Below are 25,275 nucleotides of genomic sequence, written 5' to 3' on the forward strand. Positions count from 1 at the left end.
GCAGTTTTGGCAGAAGAGGAAAACCTCCCCTCTTGTTGCTAATAGGATTTAATATACTTCAGTGTGCTGTAGGAGTCAAAATGTTTCAATTTCATTTCTGTTTCAAAAGAGTGAGAGTGCAGTGTGTGTAAATTGCTCTATGAAAATGAAAGGGGTTTTCTGTTTTCTTCCACAAAGTGATTAACTTTTCTATTGGTAATTCCAAACATAATTGAATTCAGTCTTGATATACAGGACGTCTCTTCAGAAACGTGCAGGTCAAATGAGATTTGATTTAGCTCCTTGCTTAGCTTGAATGAAAAGCTTGCTGCGTGTTATGGGACATTTAAGGAGATCTAACCCTTTAGGGGTGCATGTTGCTGATGCAGAGCTGCAAACGCATGAACTCATGTCAGTGCTAGGTTACAATGTCAGCAGTATATGACTTCCAGTTGCCATTTCTGCAGGGGAGCAGGCACTGCAGTGCAGGAGCATGGGATGAAAAGGATCTTCTGGATCTTTGAGTGCCCCGTTGCCAGGTATCACATCGTAAGCTCCAGTTTACGTTAGTGAGGTGTTTTCCCCGTCTCCAGCTCTTCCAAAACTTCACTGCTCTCCCATGCTAAGCAACCTCTCTAACTTCTAGTCCTCATTAGTTTATGGGAAGTTTATGCCAGTGTATTCTTAGACTATATTGCACTGAAGATCAGGCAGAAGTTTTCCTGCTTTGTGTGTCTCCAGTGTTTTGGTGCGTTTCCAGAAGGAGGTCATACCCTGTCAGCCTTGACTTTGCAAAGTTAAACCAGCCCACTTCTAATCTCCACTCTCACAATGCATTCTCTTTTCTTTACCCTTGTGTCTTTTCTCTGCACTTGTTCATATTTTCACTTAACTTTTCAAAATGTGGGTCACCAGAACTCTACACTCTTGTCCAGATGAGAATGTAGTGATATATAATGAAAACGGTATTTCCTGTCTTGACTGGCAGTATATGGTATGGCATACTTCTCTTTTGTATGGTGCATCCTGCTGGCATCCTTAATCACCTAATATACATATCAGGCTGCCTTTTTCTCAGTTGACAACTCAAGGTCCTCCAGTTCATAGCAAAAATAGCTTTGAATTGTGTGATCTTGCAATTAGTAATACGAAGTTTCATCCCATTTCTGTTGCTGTAGTTTATGACTGTTTTAGTCCCCAAGTGCATGCTTATGCGTTTAGTAATGTTGAATTTCATCCCATTTCTATTACTCCACTCCTCAAAATCACATGGTGCTCCCTTATGATATTCCAGCGTGCCTCCACGATGTTAATGCCTCCAAACTATAGCACAATCCTGAGGGATGTTCTAGATTTTGACAGCCTTACGTGGAATTTCAGTGGTCTTTTATGTTGCCATCCAAATTGTTACTCATCATAAGTCATGCCTGAGTGCCTTTTTCAGGGCATATAGTACTGAATCGGGGCCTCTTTCATGAGCGTTTATTTGCTCTCCCAGTCTTCCCCACTTCGTGTTGGTCATTGTCATGTATCTATCCATTGACTTCCAGAGTTGAATGGGAATATCCATGAGCTGAATTGGTCCTCAATATGTTTGGGTAAATAAGTGGCAACGTCACTGCTTTTGTTCTCATTTCCAATGGTAATTCAACCATAATCTGCAAAGCAAATGAAATAACTGCAGCAGTAATTGAATTTGCTAAGGCTTTTCTACCCCGTAATAAAATCACTTCTGCTCAAATCAGCTAGAGAGTAGCGAGCCCCTGGCCTTTGCATCCTCTCTGGATACTTGGGAATAAATGGGTTTGTGCTAAATTGCACCTTTTTAAAAATTCAGCTACAGAAAGGACCATTTTCATTTATTTTTCAATTGCCAAGTGGACATTCTAATATAAACCCCATATCCTTTTGTTTCAGAGCATGCAATGTGGCACATGCATTATACAAGTAATATACAACACATAAAACATACTTTCATAAAGAAAATAACAAATATTTAGCAAATGCACTTAATCTGTACTTAATCTAATTTGTTTAGCACCTGGTATTTTCTCTTTCTGGGTTGTATTGCATTGTCTATGGCCAGTGTGTTAATTTTTGTTAGCCCCACACTGAGTATAACACAATCAGTATTGATACAGAAATATCAAGACATGAACTGCTCTGTGATCATTATTAGTGTGATAGACTATCAGATTTGACAACACTGCTGCTGTGAGTAGTCTATGCTAAATCTGTGAAGTAATTCAAATACTTTAAGCAGGTGAAAACAAATGACAGTTGGCATCAGTATGGTGGCATATTTTAAGGACTGGGGTTTTTTTCCCACAGCTCTGAAGTAGAAAGCAAATTCTGTTATGGCTCAGGTCTGTGGTCAGTATGAAATCAGTTTGCACACCTAACCTGACTTCCCCCCCCCCTTATCCATAATGAAGCAGGAAGGCTCACTTGCTGGTAGACAGCCCTTTTTCACTGGGAAATGAGAGAGAAAGCACGGGAAGCATCATGCCTCATCCTCCACACAGAGCTGAGCTCGGAGCATGCAGGACCCGCAGGCAGCACCTGCCTCTCCCATGTTTCCTAACAAAGCAGACCCAGGAGTGCTGCAGCCTGAGCGCTCTCTGTGTTCCCCTGGAAAAGGCGCTGTTTGGCTATTCCCTTAATGCAGTGTGTTTGCCTCTGAGTGAGTGAGTGGGACACAGAGAGACGACCGAGCCACTTTCAGGAGCGCATTCGTTCAGGCTGGGTTTGTTAACGGTCCGTTCATTTTCCTCCATTGTGCCTGCAAGAGAAGGGTAAAACTAAGCTCAAGTACAAAACCCGGCATATGATACCTACATGCTTATATCCCCATAAATTATATGTTGTAATTGGGGTAAAAATTGTGTAGAAGTCAAAGGAAAAAGGAGTCAGATGTTCCAGATCAACGTTCCAACCCGTTACGTTGTTCACTTCTTATGTGGAGTGTATGCTAAATTAAATAATGACAGTGCAGTGTTGGATTATTTTGAATGAGGTAGAAGGACCCTGAGTTTGAAACTGGCTGAGCACCAATTCCAGCTTTTGTCCCTCTGTTCCCGGTGAAGCAGCTTGTGATCCTTAGCCTAGATAATGCTTCAAGTTCATAACCACTCACAAAACTGAGAAATGCTGACCTGATCATTCAGTTTTCAACTTAAGCAAGCATTTGCTTTTCTTCTATTTTATTCCCCTCTGAGCATCTCATTCCTGGAAGGAAATGAATCTTATGTGGTCCATATGATATTTTCCTAATAGGTTTTTTTCATGTCATAACAATTGATGGAAAATATTTGGTGGAGAAAGAAGGTAGAGTCTGTCAGGATGTTGCTAGTTTTCTGTAAATCAAAGCCAGGACCTGCAGAAAAACACATAGTGAAGAAAAGGCCTAGATAGATACTTATTTAGAAAACTTCGAATAAAAAGTCCCAGAATAAAGTTAAATTCAAATAATGTTGAAATCTTTTTTTTCTCCTTCGTTTTTAATCTTAAAAAAGAAACATTTTAGTCTTCCAAGTCAGACTTACGGTAATGTCTTAACCACAGCATGCCAAAGCTGTTAGGTTATTTTAAAGTTTTGGCCAGAATCTGGACGTTTGTGCAAAGTACTCCCTCTTCCAATACAAAACAAAACAGTTGCTCGAATATTCTTTGCAGTGCTGTAATTTTTAAGGCTTTTTTTTTTTTAATAAAAAAGAATAATTCCGTTTTTGTTGGAATTTTTCACAAGATTTTTCCTTGGTGTGCTGTAAACATCCACAGCCTTTTTTTGTGAAAGCCTTTTTCCATAGTTGTGTATGGGAGATAACGTCACACAGTGCAGTTTGATGCACAGGCGTGTAACTATCCAAAATGGTTCTGAGGGAGATAGGCATTAACAGGGGATTGCTGGTGGCCACTGGACACTTAAATTATGTCCTTCTAAAGACTCATAAATAATTTATTTTTTAGTGTAGTGAAGTAAAACCACAAATCCACTAACACTGTTCTGTGTCTTGCAGAAAATATGGGGCAGAAGGATAGAGGAAGGCAGCAGAAAATGAAGCCGTTCTGTTGTTAGAGCCAACTGGAAGCTCATTGGGAAAACTAAAAAGTTCCTTATGTCCACACAAACGCATGCCGTTACCCTGTGGGAAAGTGTTTGTTGGCATAAAGGACACTTGGAAATTAAATACAACCTCTAACGGCACAGCATTCTGTTTGTGATGCTCAGTTGCAGGCTTAGCTGTGCAAATTGTTGGTAGTAACTTGAACAAGCGTAGCACTATGTTTATTATTCAAGAGGAGCATATATTTGGTGTTGAGAAATAAAGCCTTTCTCAGGGTTACACCTAAAGAATGTGAATAACTAATGTATGTTTATTTTGTTGATGCCTCTTAAAGATCGGTTTCGTGGCTGCTTTCCTGGTGGCTTTTGCAACTTTTTTTGGAGATGTTGATGGTACTTAGTGGTGCTAAGGAGCAATATTACATTATGTTAAGAGCTGGACAAACCGATATTAAGTGCAGTACACATATCTTTATTTACCTGTCCGTCTTGGAGTATGTCCAATAGGAAGTATGCTAAAGCAAAAGTAAATCTCTCCACCAATGCATCTCATATATAAGCTCACCCACAGTTGAAACTTTGTAGCTATCAGCAAGAGAGTAAAGAAACCAATTTCCCTCTATGGAATGCTGTCAGTACTAGCACCTACACTGCAGAGGAGCAGACAGTCATTTTGACAATTACTCTAGGCACTTTCAGGGAAGGGTTAGCAATTCACTGGGTCACGTATTGATTAATTCCAGGCAGGTTGGGTTTTTTTCATAGCGTGTCCTGTGGGATAACCCAACTAATACATTTTCCAGTGTGTTATAGAGACCAAATGTAATCCATCTCGCAAAAAAAAAAAAGGGGGGGGGGGGTGAAAATTAGAACAACAGCCTCCCTTGCCAACAGAGTGACATCAGAAATGGTGTTTTTTAGCTAGGTTTAATTTTGGAGCTTGCTTATGTTGCTTTGAGTTTATTTGGGCAGTAGCAAGCATGGACCAAGTTCCTAAAAAGGAAAGCGTTGTTGAAAACTGCAGAAAAAAGATTATGCGAAGTGGAAGCCATCCAGCTGAGTATCTGTGCTGTTCTCTGCAATACACTGTGCCACTAAGGAAACCATTGAAAAAGCTTTTGAAGTCAAAAAGCTTTGACTGTGAAGCTTTAAATTTGTCCTTCTCAAATGGAAAACTCCATTTTAAAGGGACCTTTTGGTTAAGGTTATCCAGTGAGAATGCCTAGAATTATTTCCTTAAAACAGCACTTTGTAAACACCCTATGTTTAAGCGGCCTAATTCTCAGAAGTACCAGGCATCCACCAAGAAGATCCTCTGAAGGTGGTAGGACCTAGAATCACTCACCATCTTTGAAATCAGACCACCTGTACCGAGCTGTCTGAATGTAACCGTGATTGCTTCAGGCACCAGCTTTTAAAATGTTTGTTCTTTCGGCTGACAGTTGAACTTGCAAGTTTGCCCTGGTGCAGAGTTCAGGGCTGAGGAGTGAGAGACTCCTCATCCATCTCCCGGAGGCATGCAGTCCCCGCTGCCGTCTTCCAGCCAAAGTGTTGGGTCAACTCTTCTGTTGCTCCGGTGCTTTCTTTCCTCCCGTGGTTCTTTTTGTACACTGCTGCATTTCTTTTGCAGCAGAGTCAGCATCCTCATGCTGCATCATTTAATTTGTCCTGCTCTCAGTTCACACCTCTAGTCACCGCTTTGTAAGGTGAAACCGCTGGATTCCAGTTATTTCCAGAATCCTGCAAACCGCACACAATTCTCAGTGAACCATTTTCTACCTATTTAAAATTAAAATTGCTCGTGTGGAGGAGTCTAAGTTTAGTTTTGGGAGCTCACCCTTCCAGGCACGTGTCGTGGTTTAACACGTGTATGTGAGCAGATAGCAGCCATGTGTCTGCCAAAATTTTGTCTAACGTGGACACAATTTTGAGTGGATACGTTTGCTGTTGCTTTTTCAGGGTAATTTTCTCTCTTTTTCTCAAGAGGCAGCCAAATTCAGTTTCTTTGCCTATTGGAGCTGTCATTAGCTAATTACTAAGTCTTGTATTGAAGAAATAACTGTAAACACAGCAAGGAAGGAAAACAAAATACTTCTGTAATATGAACCTCTTCACTGTAGTTTCATGTCAGTGGTTTATGCTCTCCGTGGTATGCTGGTGTCTCAGAGCATGGGACTTATTTGTGTTTGGGCTCTTGTTTGTAGTTTGCCTGGTGTGTTACAGAAAGGAGACCGGAATAGCGGTGTGTGAAATACCAAAACAATGCTTTGTAATTTAACTGCTTGAAGGATGAATTGATAAACTGCAGGCAGTGCAGAACAGTCCCACGGGGAGGGTAAATGCAGGTTGTCTTCAAGGATGTTCTAAATCAGGTGAAGGATCTCGAGTGGCAGTTTGGGTCTCTAGTAACCCACAGAGGGACCTTTATCGGAAGCACAAAATAATGTTTAATTGAAAAATAACATGTCGATTCCTTCCAATGTTATTTTTAACTTACGTGTTTAATGATTGATTTCTTAAAATGTACTCGTAAGATCACATACTGTCACCTTGATCTTCTCATGTGGCTTCTAAGAAAACATTTCAGAGGAGTATCCTGGCATTTGGCGAGGGATATCACATAGGTTTAGAAGCTAAGGAGTTATTTAGGGCCAAATTTGTATCTCTGGATAGTAAGATCATTGTGTGGAAGACAAGGGGGGTTTGCCCACCTCATGTAGTGTGTGATGCTGAAATTCATACCGCGCCTCAATTTCCCACTTGTTAGAAGGGCCAGTAATGCGCCTTCTTTGTAAAGCTCTTGAGATCCCCTGATAAAATCCTAGTTATCTGTCGGGGGCTGCAAATGAAGTTAGGCCCCCAAAATTGTGAATTCCGTTGCAAATAAAGTTTGAATATATTATACAAAAATACGTGTTTTTTTCTTTCATACTTTGTGTATTTGATTTTATTATATAGCTCAATGGGAACTGAAAAATCCCTGTAGAGTGCTATTTAGAAACTGATTGTCAGATAAGATTCAGTTATTTTGATACAAAATAACTTCCTTCAGAGACTGCTTCGGTTCACTCAGCAGCATTTACAGTCATTTTTCAGAGGCATCACTTAAGAAAGTTGTATGCTGTCATCCTCTGCACGGTCCAAAGATTGACTTACATTGGGAATTACAAATTTTGAGACTAAAGTGGCTGTTGTTTCCTAATTGGTAGCTGCTTTGCCATTAATTTCATTAATGCTTTAAAGTGCCTCTTAAATGAATCACTGCCTGTTGTGACTGAGTTCCTTGAAAAGCCTTGTGAAAGAGTTTACAAATCACTTAAAATAAGTCAGCAGCGTCACTCTTGGAAGATGGTTTTTTTTAGGTGCTTCATAGGAAATTGGTATCTCAAAACTGGAGTTGGGAAATAGCCTTAACTAAAGGCCTAGCCAGCTAGCAAGTAAACAGGGCTAATCTGAACATTCCTATTTGTGACACAAACACTGAGATGGAAATCAGTACACATGTATGTTTTGAAATTATTCCTGTGTTTATAATAGTTACTCCTGTTACACAACTGAAACAAGCACTGTTAGCAAAGCATCCGCATTTTTTCAGTCCTTCAACGTAATAACCCAGATTTAGTCCGTTATAGAAAAAAGTAAAACCAGCTGTTAAATATGAGCACGAAGTTAATGAAAGATCTAGGCTGTGCTGTGTTTTTAAGGCTCATTATAATATATTATTCACCAAGAAAACTGAACATAGTGCGCATTCACTGAACGTATTAAGTGACCACGTGGTTCCAGTAACATGCTGTGAAGTACTCGTGGAAATGTTATTGTCCATCTCGGAGTATAGGGGAATTTCTGTATCTGCTTTGTCTTCGGCAGCCAAAATAGTGGACGTGGGTACTGTATATGCATGTGAGGTATGTAAGTTCGAGCACGACCGAGAAAGATCATCTGGTCTGAACCCAGAGATAATGCATTAATAAGGCAATAAAGTTATTTTGTATGATTTAGAGCATCTAGAATATAGAACCAGGCCGGCAACGTCTCTGCTCATCCCAATTTACTAATTATGACAGTATTTGTTATCGTTTACTTTAGGAATGACTATACCAGAAGAAGACGCTGATGTGGGACAAGGTAGTAAATATTGCCTCGTGGCAATAGGAAGGCTTCAGGTAATGCCAGTCTTTCCTTATACAAACTACTTCTGAAAGCGTAATCGGCGTTGTGGTTTAGTTGTAAAAGATTTGCACAAAGTTCTGGTACTAGACTGTAACTTCTAAAAATACTACAAAATACAAAGTGCCTCGATGTCGGTGTGCAGCCAGTGACTTATAGAATCACAGAATGGTTTGGGTTGGAAGGGACCTTAAAGATAATCTAGTTCCAGCCCCCCTGTCGTGGGCAGGACTTGTTTAGAACATGTCAACAGAGCAAAATGAAAATGTGATTTTGGTGCATTATGTGTATTTAACCCAACAACAGCGGCAAAGGTGCTCCTGGAGCATGAGCATGTAGAGACCTGCTATTCTCTAGGGTGCATAGGGCTGGGATATTCTAGATTGTGAGAAATGTGGGAGTACAGGTGCTGCAGATGGTAGGTTAAAGTGGCTCCCAAAGCCAGTGATATGCTGCTTGCTATTCTTTCATTCTTCTCTCTCTCTGGCTAGTCAACTACTTGAGAAACTGTGATTGCAGGAGTTACTCTGAAAATGGTAAAGATAAGGCAGCAAGAGGCACTTCACAAATAATAGGTTTATTCTCAGTGTGTACTGTAGTGTGCATTCAGATGTGATGATTCAGAGACAGCCGAGGGAACTGTGAGAATAAAATTTTACTTCCTTTTTGTCCAGACAGTTGCAACTGACGTTTTACATTTTCTTCCTTTGTCCGTTGCTGACGAGAGTTCTGAACAGGAGCTAGAGCAGTCGCGGTGAGTCTCCTTCACCGCAGCAGGGAGACTAATTTTTATCTTCCCAGTCTGGGAATTCTGCCATGGGTGAACGTGTTTGAGCCTCCTGCATGATCTCCTGTTGGCCCGCGCTCGTTGCCATCTGCTAGGATGGCATCGCTCCTTCTTACAAGGCAGAATGACCCTTTCGTTAGAGCACAGGTGCCAAACCCGTCTTACTTGAGGTGAACAGCCTGCACATTACTGCAAGTGTTAGCACTTCTGCAGAGTGTGTCTCCATTGCGATGGCAGAGCTACAGAAGTATTGCGTGATGTTTTTTAGGTTAATCATGCTTTTATAATAAAGGGTAATACATTCCAGTAATGGAGAGAAGGAAGTTACGGGGATTCATATGTTACAGCTGCCAAAGCAAGATGATTTCCGAGAAAATCACGTTAGTAACGTGTGGAGTGTCAAAACATCTGTTACGTTAGAAGAGCCACCAGGGTGTGTAAGGGAGGGCAAGAGGAGGCTCTGTGGATGGGTTTAATCACAAAGGAGTCAAGGTGCACAAACTAAAACTCTTCTGTAACAGCAAATTGCAATCTGGCATACAGTTAACTGGCTAATCTGCTTCAAGACAGCAAAAAAATGAGATTTTGCTCTTTTTGCATTGGGACCTTGTTAACAGAGATAGCTCTGGAAGTTGTAAGAAAAACAATGGTTTCGTTTGTAGCCCCGGTAGGAATGAATGGATATGAAGTGGCCTGATTGCACACATTTCAGGCAGAGAGCTGGAAATAGATCATTCTCTCTGATGAGATTTGAGGAGCATTTATAGGAGGACTGTGTTTTTTCATTATGAGCAGCCGCTTGCTGGCCGAATATCACCCACCTCAACCTGTAGAGAACTTTGTTCAGGTTCTCTGGGTGTTTCAGGTGAGGTTCATCTCAGCTGAAAGTTGAGTGTTTAGTCTGCGCTATTGGAGATGTCTACAGATAATGAGTTGGTCTCTTCTAGAGATTGACCTTCCTATCCTAAAATGGGTGGACTGAATTGTCCTCTGCAAGTCTCTTGTTCTTGATTGAAAAAGGTAGGGACCAAGATTCCTAACTTTAGTATGGTGCCACAAAGTGAGATGAATCTATCTGTACTTATATTGTTACTATATCCCTCCTTCTTGGGAACTTCTGGTGTATTTGTTTTCCTGCTGTGCTGGTAAGCCTAGGTAGGTGCCATGTGGTGAGATATTTGCCCTGTAAACTAGACTAAAGGCTGTTCTGTGTCATTTATCTGTGCTGTTGTTTTATTTATGACTTCCTTCAGTAGTTAGCACTCTGCCAACAGATTTTGTTCTTTAGCTACGTAATCAAATTTGACTTAAGGTGACTGTTCTGTGGACTAAATGCTGTGGACTTCATTGGTCGTAGGTAACCAGCTCTCCAGTGTGCATGGACATGAATGGCATGTCGGTCCCAACTGAGTTCTTGTCTAGGCACAACTCTGATGGAGTCATCACCTTCGTCGACCCAAGGTGCATCAGCGTCATTGGCTACCAGCCCCAGGTCAGTGAGTCGCTGTGAATGTGGAGATTGGTTAGAGCTAATGAAGAAGATTCTATTTGTGCATTAAAAATGAAAGCAGCAAAATGTGAAATATCTGTAGCTGATCATACATATGTCATGCGCTAAATGCTGTTCATTTTTCTTTACCATCCACACCTCTGTAAAATTTACAGTTTTCCCCTTTGTTATTTGGGGTATCTTTTTATACCTTTTAGATCCAATTAGAATTCTAACAGCAAGATGCTTTAAACCTTGCACAGCTTTCCAGTGAAGACATTTCTGTGGTAGAAAGTTAACAGTGCTTTGAGACAGTTTTAGTCCTATAGATCTTTAATTCTGCCAATCTATTGAACAATAAGCAAACATCATTTATAGCATCTATTTTCCTTTAGGCTTACATCTACTCCTCTGAATAGGAGGCTAGTCATGGAACTGAGTAGAATAGTAAATGAACTCCTGACTACCACAACTCTCCCTCGGATAACTCTTTAACAGTTGCAATTTAGAGGCAAAAATAATTACTTGCTCATTTGTTTTTCCCATTTATTTTGATTTTAGGTAGCTTTATAATAACTGTTTTTCCAAAAATTAGTGCCATAAAATGAACTGTAATACAGGATGTCAGTCTTTTCAAGACACCATTTCACAGGTGTGATTTTAAAAAAATCACTTAAAATTTGCTTGTAAATACATGTATCTACGCAACAGTACAAATATAATGTGCGACATGATGCCTACAAACCTTGTTTGTATGATTCATCCCCGATTAACTGAGTACTCCCATTAAGGGTGGTAGATCCAGTGTCTGCAAGGATCACTTGCAGATCTGCACGTGGATTTGTGTTGTGGTCTGGGTTTTTTACACAGCTTTATGTTTTATTCTAGGATCTTCTGGGGAAAGATATTTTAGAATTCTGCCATCCTGAAGATCAAAGCCATTTGAGGGAGAGTTTCCAACAGGTGCTGCGACCTGCTCCTTTTCTTCTGCCATTTATTTATTATTTAGTTCAGAGAAGTAGCTTTTATTTTTCATTTCAAGGTATTTTTCTGTTACGCAGAAGGAGTAGCAAGATACGAAACAATTTGTTGATCAGTTACTAATCAGTTAAGCTGCATAAAGGGTAGTTTAAACGGCAGCATCTGTTTGCTGTGTTTTCGGAAATAAGTCACATAGTTATAAATTTTGTTTTCTTTTTACAAAAAATTGAGTGTTCACTGCTGTTAGAGCTGTTTTGGAGATGCCTGTGTAGATCCCACTATGTTAAGCACTAACCGAAGTGGGCTGTTGATTTCAAAGTAGTTACACTCCTCTGTAATGCTGGATTATTTATGACCTAAATTCGCTGCTAGCATAGATTACATGCTTCATACTTTAATGGAGTTATACTGCTTTACATCAGTAGAGAATTTGGCCCTTCTCCCTGTTAGGAATTGAAATACAGACAGAAGTAATGAAAGAAATACTATGTATGGAAAGAGTTACTGATCTGGATTCATTTTTACAGTGGGCCACGTTTACATCAGCTGTATCAAAGGCATTTACTCCATTGTAGAGCTTACTGTTTCAAATTGATCTGGGACATACAGTAGGATTGCTTCCCCCAAGCCTTCTGCTTGTTGCTGGTCTTTTCAGCACCTTCCCAACTGCACTAGAAAGCGCGGTGTAGTATGTTTAACCGATTACTGAGGTTCAGGTGATCTAAGTCATTCCAGATTTTCTGACAACAGCCTATAGCTCAAGCAAGTTTTGTTGATCCATCTTGCATTGGATGCTGAGATGTATTTTCATCTGTGAAACGTGGATATGAAGTAACTTCTAAAATAATTTGTATAGCCAACTATTTATTCAGGCATGGCATGCAAAAGTGGAGCTTGAAAAGCCTCTCTGGGGAAAACAGCTAAATGCTGTTCTGTGTCCATAGAATAGATCATGAAACTGAGGTTAATGGTCTCTACAGAGTGTTTGAGATAGTGTAAGATATCAGTACTCTTGAGCTATTTCTCACCACCCCCTCCCTCAAGCGGAGACTACCAACCCCACTGCTGAGCTAGCAGAAAAGATCGTGTGAGCACTCTGCATCCACTTCAGTGTCCCTTGAATGGACTGAGTTCAAACAGCAGCTAAAGACCTTTTAAATTCAAGATGTTGATTCACAGGCAGGAGCCTGTAAGAGTTAGATGCTTGAAATAGGTCACCACACCCAGTCATCTTCTCTGCCCCACCTTGGTTGGGGGTTTGATGCTGCAGCTAAACCTACCTGATGGTTAGCTGTCACCAGGAGTCAGGTCCTACTTCTACTTCTCTCCTCCCTGTCCTCCTCCCTACCTTTCCTAGTGTCCTGATACTAGCACAGATGGACTTGCCGGGTAGGCTAGCTAAGGGACTAATCGCTTTTGCATGGGACTAGCTTTCAGCTGGTTCAGCTCCCTGAACTTCTGCCTGATTGCATCAGTGGCACAAGAATGCATATGCTGTTTTTCACTAATGCCCAAATGATTGATTCCACTAATTTATCCAAGAGACAATGACAGAGAGCTGCTGGATAATAACACGTCAAAACATCCGTCTCTGAAGTGATTGCCTGGGGCTCAGAAGGGCTGACTAACTAACATTCAAGTTAATAACTTGGTCCTCACTGCGTTCACCGAGAGTGAGATCAGATGGTGGGAGGCTGCTGGTGTATCCCTGAACTCAGTTGCTGGGGGCTTCACTGTCACTACTCACTATTAGGCATGTGCCCAAGTGATTCGCTGGATCAGGGACCTACATGATTTGCTTAAAGTCATACAAAAAGACAGCAGGAAAAAATGCAGATTAGAAGTGAAAGTTCCTGTTCACTCGACCTGTGTCCAATCTATGAAAATATTGTGCAGTTTCTTTAGTAGGCAATTCCTTTTGCGGTATATTTTTGTTCAGTACAGTAGCAGTGTGATTGGGGCTGTTATTTCAGTCATGCAATAAAAGACTGAAGTAAACAGTTAAGCTATGCACCAGGTGGTTTTTATTTCCAAAGAATCTAAGAAAGTAAAGGTTAAACATTAGCTTTGAAATTTTTTGTGCTATCTTGTTTGTCTGCACTGTTTTAAGACAGTTCAGGATTTTCCCACCAGCGATCTCTATGCTTTATATATTATTACAGAATTAGTGTTTGCTTAATTCAGACTTCAGGACAATAGATCCCTGCAGTTTGTTTTATTATTGTTAGTTTTGCCTTAGAAATCTTTTCATTAAAAGGGTAACCGTGATTTCCAATAGACTCTCTTTTTTTCTAAAACCCTCTGAAAACTTGACATTGCTGATTTGCTGACAGTATCAGAACCAGATTGGTGCGTAACAGAGGAGGGAGGAAGGGAGGGAGGGTTTTGCAGTTTTTGGTCAATTGCCAGTATCCATCTCAAAGCTTTTACTTCCTTGGGAAGATAAATTCATTCATCAGGGTGGGAAAATCAGGTCAGAATAAGATAGTCTCAAGGCCAAGATCAACAAATAGAGTTTAGTATCAAAGGATCCAGAATACAGCTATTTGATATCCAGTAGGATGCTATTCAGATTGGACGCTTTTACACAAGCTCTTTGTTTTTTACCCTGGGTGTGGTGGTAGAAAATTGCTGATAAAAGAATGTCACTCACTGAACTCAAACTACAAAAGCATTTAAAAAAAAAACCAGCAAAAGGCATTTACCTCATTATTATTTTGAACTTTCCTGAGCATTGCTAAAGCTTTTTGTGTCTTCTATTTGCATTCTTTCCATTTAATCCTGTATCCAGTTGATCAACTTGAAATAGAGACCTTTGGAAAAAAACAGGATAGGAGCATTTTTCCTAATCCAATTGCTTTTCGATCAAGACAGAGGGTAAATACTGGATTTTCTACTTTTAGAGAATACAGGCTGCAGATAGCTAATAAAAAATAAATTCCAGTGGATAAGGATTAAGAATCCACAACAAGATGTGGCATTTATTTGCAGTAGACCATCCCTTTCCTTCCCTGAGGCACCCCTGAGATAGCTTGGTGGAAAAGCAATAAAAAATAAGCACAGATAGCCCAGGTAAGTGCCGGCCGAATGACTTGAAACCGTGTAAGTTTTCTTCTGACTTAAACCAAGATTGTTAGATAACACATAAAATGCAGTTACAGTGCCAGTGTGCAAGCGTTGTTTTGAGCGTACTTCTTTAGCTGTCTGCTTCTTACTTCTCACTTGATGCCCAGCTATTGACTGCAACAAAACTTCAGCTAGCAAAGACAGAATTTGAACTGAGTATTGCCAGACATCTGAATTCTTAGTCATAAACAAATAGGCTGTCCAAGCAAAGAATTTGCTCTCCGTTTTCATTAATACTATTAAAATGGACAGTGGCTTATTGGTGTTCTCTCCATTCAAAGACTGGCTCACTCTTTCTTGTTTTGAAAGCCAGAAGCAAGTGTTTCCTGTTAGCACTTTGCCATCGTAGATGGTCTTATAATGCCTTTGGGGAAAAAACCAAAACAACCATGTATGGTTTCTAAAAAAAGCCATCTTAAGTATTATCCTAAATTTTGATGCTGATGTGGGCTTTGGTATATCACATGTATGAATTGTATAGCTAGGTATCCAAGCAGAAAAGCAGGTAGTCAACCTCAAAATGTTTTTTCTGGTGGGCTTTTGTTTCAGCTGCAATGTTTGGTTTATGGTTTACATATAAACATTTGAAAGATCCTCAGTTTGGTTTCTGTCAATCTCTCGTTAAGCGTTCCACATTAAAACCTTCTTAAAGCTTCCCTGTTGGGATAACAGCACAACCTGTTGATTGTCCTGAATCTGTATTCTTCTTATACGCAGGCTGGAAAATGGCATTTTATACAACAAAGCGTGAGGGTTTCATTCTGAAGGAAATAGCTGCAAATATGTATCAGATTTTGCTTATTCTCTTCAAATTAAGAATCTCCCTGATGTGTCCATAGCTTTCTGTAATTCAAGTTTAAAACACACCAGTTACTGCTGTTTACTATTCATTTGCACAGCAGGTAGCAATTAACCTCTCCAAATGGTTTTGCAGGTTGTGAAACTGAAGGGTCAAGTCCTGTCTGTGATGTATCGTTTTCGTACCAAAAACCGGGAGTGGATGCTGATCAGAACCAGCAGCTTCACATTTCAGAATCCCTATTCCGATGAGATTGAATACATCATCTGTACCAACACTAATGTAAAGTATGTGCCTTTCCAGATGCTCGCATATGTGGTTTTGAAAGAATTTAAGCATTGCTTTTTGCTGTAGCCTGTTTCTAGCTGCATTTGTTTCTCTATAACAGCACAGTCTGTAACAGGGTTTTTCTGCATCATGAGATCTCACAGCGTAGCTGTTTCTCTGTGTCCTTATCCTGTGATGCTTCCAGGGCCTGGCTGCACTGGGGGAGAAACGTCACTTACTTGCTATGTCATTAGACAAGCCCATTGATCTCAGTCCAGGCTGCCTTAAACTAGCACAGAGCTTCCAGCAGCAGCCCAGCTGTCCTGATAGTGGAGGAAGGTTAGCCTGATTCCTAAGCCAAAGAAAAAATTGCGTGTCCGTGTTCACTGTGATCATACCATTCCGTAGTCCTGGGCATCTTCTCCTTGAGCTGCGTCTACTCTTATGGCCTATGAAAGCTGGCAAAATTATTTCCTAGTAGGCTTGAGTGGGAAGGGTTCCTCAGTTAAGATCTGGTGGAATATCCTGAGGTATGGGGACAGATCCAACCCCTTATCTTAAGAGGGAAATTAAATCATCCTGTCTTTGAATTAATATTTTCAAAAATCTGTCATTGGACCTCTTAGGATGAGGTCACCCTAGGACTATCGTGGAGGTTTGTCACTGTGTAACTGAGCAGAGATGCTTTTGGAGCCTCCTGAGTTCTGAGCCAGTAACTGCAGAAGCTGATCTGGCCTTGATAAAGCCATCGCTTTATAGTGTGGGGCTTTTTATAAATATTTCTTCTTTCCAATATAAACTTAATCTATTTCTAAAACAAAATCTGCTTCTGGTCTGACCAAAGATTTTTTGCCAAGTTTTTAGCTCAGAGGAAATTATTGATTTTAAGATCTCAACCTGTTAGATTGTATAATGGAAATGCTGAACGAGCAGTCTGCTAGTGGAGGTGCATGCTGAGAGCTCTCCACTTGCAAAACCAAACCCCTGGGGCTTCAGCATTTGAACTTAGAAAGCTAGTAAATGTCTTTGCGTGTTCCTTAACTTGCTCCTTTGGACGTGACACATACCTGGACTAGAAGGGCTGTGTTTTCACTCACTTGAAATCCACCATCACAATCGTTTTGATCAGTTTTTTCTGCATACCCAAAAAGTTGGGCCTACTGAATAGTTAAGCTCATTGAAAACAAGCAAATGTGTCTTGAAATCAGACAGCTGAAGATCTCCCTGTCTGCACCGTGCATCAAAATAGATATTTCCACATTTCTGCTGTCCCATATTTCTTTTCCAGATAATTTGTATATGCAAAAACAGGCCTGCGAAACAAAAAGCGACTTCTGAAATCTGTCCCAGGCTGGCTTAATTGTGCTTTGTTCCCAAGAGTCCACAGATCAAAAAGTGGGGTTGTGGACTTATGTTGTGTTGGCTCTGGGAATGTTTTTTTCCAGGCCTCCACTATACTGTTCAGTTTGGCATCCCAGCACTTACTGTGATGAATAGGACTGTGCCAGCTTCTGGCTCTTGTTATCTCTCTCTTGCTAGGTTTGAATAACAACCCAGAAATGCTGACCTAATATGGAAGTTGCCTGCTGCTACTTTGACAGAGGATGGTCCCTCTTTCCTGTCATGTAGAAAATGTTCTAGTCTTATGGCAAGATACAACCCATTATACGTCTGCTTTTGAATAGTAAAAAGAATGCATTATTCAAACTGTTTTCTGTTTCCCCCCCTGTTCTCTCCCACTTCTCAGACAGATTTCCAAAGAGGGCTTACTGTAATGTATTGCTGTTCCTGCCTGTTTCTGGATATTTTTTTTTTTTTTTTTTTCACATTTGGGGTCATGTTTTGACTTCTGATTTCCTAGATGCCTTGGGGAGTCGTACGTCATGTTAACTGTTGATTTCCACCTCCTCATTCAGCTCCTGCTGGGGCTAGACGTTCGGCACTGACCCCAGTGCACGTGGCCGTCTTTACGTGTCGGTGGAAGTATCGGATGCTCTGGGTCCAGCAAAGTGCCTCACATGGAGAACAAGCAGGGGTGCCTTCCACTGCACTGTCGTAGGCAGTTCTGCACAAGAGACAAATTTTGATTTGCTGTCGCTGTGATAACCTAGACAGCTCCATAAAATACAGGTTTGAGGCAGTTACAAATTCATCATGAAGCTGTGAAGACAATGTAGCCAAAAGTTCTAGGTTTAAATCAGTTTTTAACTAAGGATAGTTTAAAGCTGCAGTACGTACATCTGTGTGTGTCTGTTAACAGAATAGCTCTCATTTTGCGTTGGTCAGTGAACAGCGTTTTCCCAAAAGACTGTAGAGGGCAGTGGTGGTTCCAGTTGTGGAGGGATTAATTGATTATTTTTTTGTTTTGGTTGTTTTGGGTTTTTTCTTCTTTTTTTTTTTTTTTTTTTAAAGGTACTCCTTTGGAGCTTCAGTCAACTTTTCAAACTTGCTTGTGGTGCGGAAGGGTAACGAAACATTAGGTTCAAATGTTCACTTAGTTCCTTGCAAAAAAAGAAAAGAAAACTTCTCTCCATTTCACTTGGGTGTAGTCATCCAAGAGAAACTTCCTGGAGAAATGAAGCATTTAACGATTAGCATTTGTGCTGGGTTTGGCTGAAAAGAAGAGTTCCCCCATTTGACCACATCTTCCTGTGTAGTTGGGACTGTTTGATTTCCAAAAAGAAATAATTGTTGTGATCAATGTTTGTTTAACATACACATAGAGCAGCATTTGAATAAAATAATCTGCCATGGTGATAGATAAAACTATATAAAAGTCTTCGTATACATAGAAGAAAGATAGTTTTCTGACTTTTAGGGCAATTTTGATGTTTCATTTTTGTAAGCCCCGAAGTCCTATGTTGCACTGTGTGCATTCAGGACAACTGCAGGATTCATAAGTCTCAAGAGTCTTGTCTCGGAGTGAGCTGGCACAGGTCGCTGCTGGAGGCAGCCTGTCAGATGAATCAGCCCGCGCTTGTGGGAAAGATACTTTCTGTTTCGGATTCTCATGGGCCAAAATACTGAAGAGATCAACTATTCTGATAAAATTCCAGTCTGTGGTAGTGGTGCTAAAGACTTACTTTCTCATGATCCCTGTGCCATCTGTGGGCTATCTGATCCCTCAAGGCCAGTGTAAGACAGACCCTTTCACAGGGGTGACTTTGAAACTGTAGGCTAAAAGAGGGAGATTTTGAGAGTTTCTGAAAGAGGATTTTACAACGGCAGCCCCAAGGCTTTTATTACTCCCTTTTTGTCCAAACCAGACACAGGAAGCACGTGTGCCTGTATTATACAAAAATAGCTTGGTAGCGATACAGTAGTATTGTTTCTCTCCCACCATAGAAACTGTTCATTTTAAAGTTCAAATCCTTTTTTGGTTACTCTGATGCCTGGAAAAGGAACAGGTGACTTCAGTGTTTATAAAAAGAGATTAATTTGGCTGAAATCCTCTCCGATGTCAAAGGAACTTTCACAGAATCTTCCCTTTTCCTCCAAATACATTTACTGAAGTAAATCTGAATTAACTATCAAAACCTTCAGATTCGCTTAACCATTCCTTGTTCAAGCCAAGGGCTGTCCCAGTTTTATACCGAATCTGTGGGTGAGCCAGGATTTCCTGCAGTATAGGCAGAGTCCTCTGTTGACCCAGACAATACCTTACTGGCTATGTTAGGTATCCTGTAGAGCCAGGAAATTTCTCTTTCAGCTGTGAAACTGAAATTGAAATGAAGGATAGTTTGGGTTTTGGCTGGAAACTCAGACGGCAATTTGAGTTTTGCCCAAACTGGTAATAAGCTCTGGTTCTGTATCACCTTTACAAAAACAATCTAGCAATTGGGTGACTGAAGGGACCTGCCTGAGTTGACTGTTCAGTCAAAAGGGCTGGTTAGGTGGCAAGGTCCGAAGCAACCACGACAGCAGCGCTCAGCTCTCCCTGATCGGCCGGTCCATGAATTGCTGCACAGTTTCTTTCAGGTTTCAAGCATCATTTGAACAGTAGCAGCAAACAGCAGCAGAAGATGCTAACCTGGCTTTACACTTCAGTCTTAATTAAGTGCAGCGTAGCATTTGGGTTTTATAGGAAATGGGTTTGGGAGGTTGTTCCCAAAGTTCAGTGCTGTTAACACAATGTGGTATTTATATTGTACTGCAGCTTAATGAGCATTAGAGATAAAAGGTAGAGAAGGGCGAAGGAGCACTAAGTTAGAAGTGCCTACAAAACAAATAACTAGTAAGTATGCTGTTTTGTTTGGCTCATTTGTATGTATATGGCTGAATCAAGAAAACATACTTTATACGGAACAGAAGAGACCTAATGTGCTGTTTATTGACACATGCACCAAGTCATTCGTAGTAAAAACAAATGAAACAGTGTAATTAGCTTTCACGTTAACAACAGGATTTAATGGTGTTTATTGTCCGCGGGGTGGTATTTAGAAAAACTTCCCCATAGATTTGCCATGATTAAATTCCCTCCTATAGTTCTGTTGGAAAAGTATGCATTTTATGCTTGTGAACAAAGAATTTCTTTGCATTCCAGAGGTAATTTTTAGGAATTTTCTGTTGGCTAAAGTAATGTGGAAAATCCATGGCGCTCCAATGACCTAGAGGACTGACTTTTCTTGCATGTTACTCATAGCACAGAAGTGATTCCGTGCATTATGTGTTCGTACACCATAAGGCTAGCAGAAGGCTTTTGGCCATCTACTCTGATCTTCTGTTTGTTGCGGGTCACAGATTTTTGTCCAATTTGCCATGGAGCCTAGTAACTGGTGTCTGAGCAAAGTGTCTTCTGGAAAAGCATCAAGGGATGGAAAAATCTGTTATGTATTTCAGTAGCTTGTTTGAGGAGTCTCTCACATTCCCATCAGTTTGTGCCTAATTTGTCATTTGACTTTGTCTGCAAGTTTGTCTCTCAGTCCCTAGACATTTGAATCTATACAGTTCAAAATTTAAAAGAAGATTTGGATAAAAATCTGAAATTCAAGCCTGTGGCCAAAAATGTATCCTAATTTTCCAGAGTTTCAAATCCATGATCTTGCTATTTTGTAAAATCTCATCTATTACCACCTGTCACATTCTAGTGTCTCTCTGGGGGAAAACCCACGTGGTGTGTAATTCCTGCCCGTTAGGTGATTTCTCCTTCAGAAAGAGACCAGAAGCATACAGAAACTGTGGCCACTGTCAAGTATCATTTGCCACGCATCAAGCTTACTTTCTTGTCAGTCCAACTCCAATCTTATCCTAATCTCTGAGCTTTAGCATAATTTGGGGGTGTTTATATCTTCTTTGCTAACTAAGCAAAGAGCCTCACAGCGTATTATCTCTGTGATAATCCCTGCGCATCCTCAGGCCAGAAGTAGTCTCGCTAATTGTGACCAAGCGACAGAAAACAACTATTAATGGAAGGTGCAAAACATTTAGATAATTTTGCAGCTGCTGAGTATTTCTGTCATTACACAGGCAGTCTTCCTTGAGATGCTGCAATGCCAGCAAGCTCCCAGCTTCACCCTAGAGACTGATTCAGTGCCCTTCGTGGTATTGGCCCATGCCAGAGCTAGGGACTCTGCCTTCTCCATGTCAGTGATGCTTCTTCAGACAAGGGCCACGGCGGAGCCTTTCCTTTTACAGGGAAATCTCAAGTTGTTGTGCCTGCGCGTCAGCTGGCCCGTTGGCTGCAAGCTGCTTTCAACACAGAGTTGTGAAGTGAAGGTGATGCTGTGGCCATGCTGTTCAGGGCTGTTGTTTGATCAGGCTCCAGCCTGGGCACAGCTCAAACCCAGCGCTGTGCTGGCAAGATCATGTGGCTCTCGCGCTCTGCCGTCCCAGCTCGGCGTTGGGACAGAGCCAACAGTCACACAAACCTATGCTCAGACAAGCGAGGTTCCTAATGCCCCAACGTGTGGATGGCGTAAGCCCAAACAAGAAAGCATAAGTTCACATTTTAATGGTAAAATTCTGGTCTTACTGCATCAGTAGCACTTTCGCCTTTCATTTCCAAAGGATTGGGTTTTATTTCTCATAATCTGTAACTGCACAGTGGCTTTTTGTGTAGAAGTTGTTTTGTTACAGTAACTTCAAAATTTCCAATAGCAACAATTAATAGAACTGTCTCTGATTATTTTTTTTTTTTAAATTAGGGGCTTTGAATTTCTGTCCTTTCAGAATTAAAAAAGCAAGTGAAGAACTGGATTCAGAAGATCACTGTGCTAGATATATTACAACTATATAAAAGATCTGCACATTTTTATAAATAGGCAATATTTGCACATGTAGAATGTGAACATGCCTGACTTACCACCACTTGCACGATGTCCTTACAGGTCACCCGTCGGTTAATTCTCATGACTTCCGATGATTTTATCTGTTGATATTGGCTAATTGTTGTAGTTAAGTAACAGCTCCTGGCACGAAACACAAATCAAGTGCATTTCAAGGATCTGCAGAGTTTTCAACACTAAAGTTCTTCATTCTGGCATATGGCCTGTAACATTTATTAGCTCTGGCAGTTTCTTTTGAAGTATTTTTCTATTGCTGCTGCACATTTAATTTTTCCTAAATTCATATAATTGGATTAAGGCTATTACTTCCAGTGATTTTTATCTCATTTAAACAACAGATATTTTTTGTTCAGTTCTGATTAGCATGAAAAGGAGACTTGTGTTTTCTGTGGCATTTGTCAACACAAATTGATTTTATGTAATGTCTTGATTTTATATAGTAGCACAAGCAATTTATTTCTGGACATTCACTGCCTTAAAAGCTTTCAAAAATTGAATACAATCTGGACTTGGGTCCTGAGGAGAGTAGAACCAAAGCATGTTAAATAGGTTTTATTACAAAGAAGGATTTATATGCGGTTCCTTCTAGCTCAACAGGTTGTTCCATTTGGTCTGACATGCTTCAGACAGAGCTGCGATCACTTTTTCTTATTGACTGGCATAATTCTGCATTAATGTTACTGGAGGTTTCCTGTTTACTTCAGTAGGATCAGTGAAGGGGTCTGGTATATTCATCGTTATCATGAGGAAGACATTCTTGGTGTCTTAGTAGTGAATTCTTAAATCCTTTATAAGGAGGTTGTATTCCATCCTCTATTACTTACCCACCTACATTTCTGGGCTACTACAGCAAAACTCTTCATGTGCCCTGTTACATTCCTGTGGTGCAAGCTTTCTCAAATGAGAAAGCTTTAAAAACAGATGAATCTCACAGTGAAGGATTTACTAAATCATCTGAGAGATGTTTCACTTGGAGTATAAAATAGGAGACCATGGCTGTTCCTTTTTGTTTCTGAATTGGTTTTTGTAACGAAGTCATTTTGTCTCCTTTGCAGACAACTTCAGCAGCAGCAAGCAGAACTTGAAGTACATCAAAGAGATGGGCTGTCATCCTATGACTTATCTCAGGTGAAATTTCTCAAGTTTTTATTTTTGTGCCTGTGATCTTTTAAAACGTAAAGCAATGGCAGATTTCAGCAAAATTAAAAATACATTGTGACTGTCCCTGAATTCCTTTTTGGCAAATACGATGGAGGGAGTTACCTTCCTCTGTGTATCTCAACAGGTGCCTGTTCCAAGTATACCAGCTAACGTTCATGAGGGTGGAAAATCTGTGGAAAAGCCTGATGCTATCTTCTCCCAAGAGAGAGATCCTAGATTTGCTGAGATGTTTGCTGGAATAACTGCTTGTAAGTGAATGTCTCTGATGTTTAATTTTTAATACTGTGTTAAGCTTGGTTACATGATGTGGAGCACAGCTTTGGAAGAATGAAGAGAAACTACAACGTGGCAGAGAAATTTCCAAGCAACATCAGTCTTCAGGAGGTTTCCTAGAATTTGCCCGTAGTTGATATTTCCCCTGAAGATGATGAGGAGTAAATTCAAGGAGGGAAGGACAGCTTTCGTGTCACCAGAGCTACCTATTTTTGATTCTCTTTTCATTTTACAGGGGCACCTTAGGCAGTGTTCGTAGATACTAAACATACTGAGCAGAACTTGCCATTTCTAAGTATATATTTTCTTTCTTAAACAGCAGATGAGAGTTCGTCTCTCTGAATAGACATGGATTAAGAAAGTTACCATGTAGTCTTAAGATAGGCCTGCAGTTTTTTATCAAACCACCAGCTTTTGCATTGATGCTTTCAGAGGTATATGCTGCCTTGAAGTGTAGTAATATACTTGTTTTCTGGTCAGTTGAGGCATCTCCAGTCACGGTGAGTCCTTGCTCTTTTTCCCACAACTTTTGAACTTGTCGGCAAGTTCTTATAAGAGTGATAGGAGTCTCAGAAATAGTATGTTCTTCTATATTTTGTGAAAATTACTGTGAGGACAGAGTCCTTACTGAGTGCCATCACCGAAGGATTTCCCAGCCCTGTTCTAAGAGGTAGCAGCCACCTTGTCAGTTGGACAGACATAGCTGACTCAAACTAGCCCCAACCTATGCTGCCTGTTGCCCTAACAGACAGAAGTCATTGAGAAGACTGGCAGCTGAAGGGGTCATCCGAAATAGATCTGTAGGAAACCAGGCTCATTAATTCCACTGCTCGTGGAAGAACTCGTTAATTGTTTATTGTTCTTAACTGTCCTCACTGAAAAAGAGAAGTTTTTACATTTGTTTTAAATAAATCAACGTGCGTGTCACGCAGCGCATGAAGGAAACAACCCACAGGGTTTGACTCCAGGGGTGTTGGGAGATGACCTCACTGCATTGGTTTCTTATGTCTGGCTTGGCCTTTTCAAATGGAGAAAGCATTGTAACTGCAGGGTAGACTTGACATTCTGTCCTCCTGTTGCTAGGACTTCTCTGTTATTCCTGTTCATCCTTGTCTGTCTACTCTAACAGTGAAGTCAACAGCTGAGGCCATAAAAGGGGTCCATTAGAAGGTAGCAAGACTCCAACCCTAAACACCGGATTATGTTTTTCCAAGCAAGAACATCTTGCTTTTTGGCTGCCTTATTGGCTCTTTTTCAGGCAGCTCTCAACTGTTTGTGGGGAGGGGTTAGGGTTAAGGGTCTAGCAAGCTGTGAGGTAGCTGGGAGGTTATGTTCTTGGAAATGCCGTTTCTCTTTTCATTCTTATCAATTTACAGGCTATGCTTTTTTTGGGACATTCACCCTGTCTGAATTTCTCATGGGAGCTGTGATCAAGGTCTTCTCTGAATGATAAAAAGAGATGGTTCGCAGTTAGAGATGAGATACGCTGTCCAAAACCAATATTGACAAACCTGCATGCTGCCTGCAAGACATTTGCATTATGTTGATATCCGATCTCATTCTCTGCTACATTCTGTAAAAATACAGGTTTGACATAGGGAGATTGTTGCCATAATTGCATGCAGTGGCCACACATAATTAAAAAACAAAAGTGGGGAGAGGAAGCCTGGCTTCAACCGATTCATGCAAGTGCTTTGAAGCACGGGATGATGCGGTTCTTACAGAGATCTTCTTCATTCTACAGGCAGAAACAATGGTCCTGCTGGGAGAAGGGCATATCATTGACCAGTACAGAGATGGGGTTTAGAGAGAAACAGGTCTAAGGATGCAGGTAAAACACCAAAACAAAATAGGTTTTCAGTGCTGTACCAAAGGTGAGAGCAGAGAATTAGT

General features: G+C 40.6%; 1 protein-coding gene across 1 annotated transcript in view; it reads left to right on the forward strand.

The window, feature by feature from the left end:
- The window catches only part of ARNT2 (aryl-hydrocarbon receptor nuclear translocator 2), a 79,747-nt gene that overhangs the window by 41,090 nt on the left and 13,382 nt on the right, over positions 1–25,275 (forward strand). Inside the window, exons 9-14 of the mRNA XM_009330894.1 lie at positions 8,135–8,211; positions 10,360–10,494; positions 11,380–11,454; positions 15,533–15,684; positions 23,004–23,076; positions 23,234–23,357. Of these exons, the coding sequence (XP_009329169.1) occupies positions 8,135–8,211; positions 10,360–10,494; positions 11,380–11,454; positions 15,533–15,684; positions 23,004–23,076; positions 23,234–23,357 (636 nt within the window). The remainder of the gene's footprint in view (positions 1–8,134; positions 8,212–10,359; positions 10,495–11,379; positions 11,455–15,532; positions 15,685–23,003; positions 23,077–23,233; positions 23,358–25,275) is intronic.

The sequence above is a fragment of the Pygoscelis adeliae genome, unplaced genomic scaffold, assembly GCF_000699105.1.
Source record: "Pygoscelis adeliae isolate BGI_AS28 unplaced genomic scaffold, ASM69910v1 Scaffold318, whole genome shotgun sequence".
Taxonomy (NCBI): Eukaryota; Metazoa; Chordata; class Aves; order Sphenisciformes; family Spheniscidae; genus Pygoscelis; species Pygoscelis adeliae.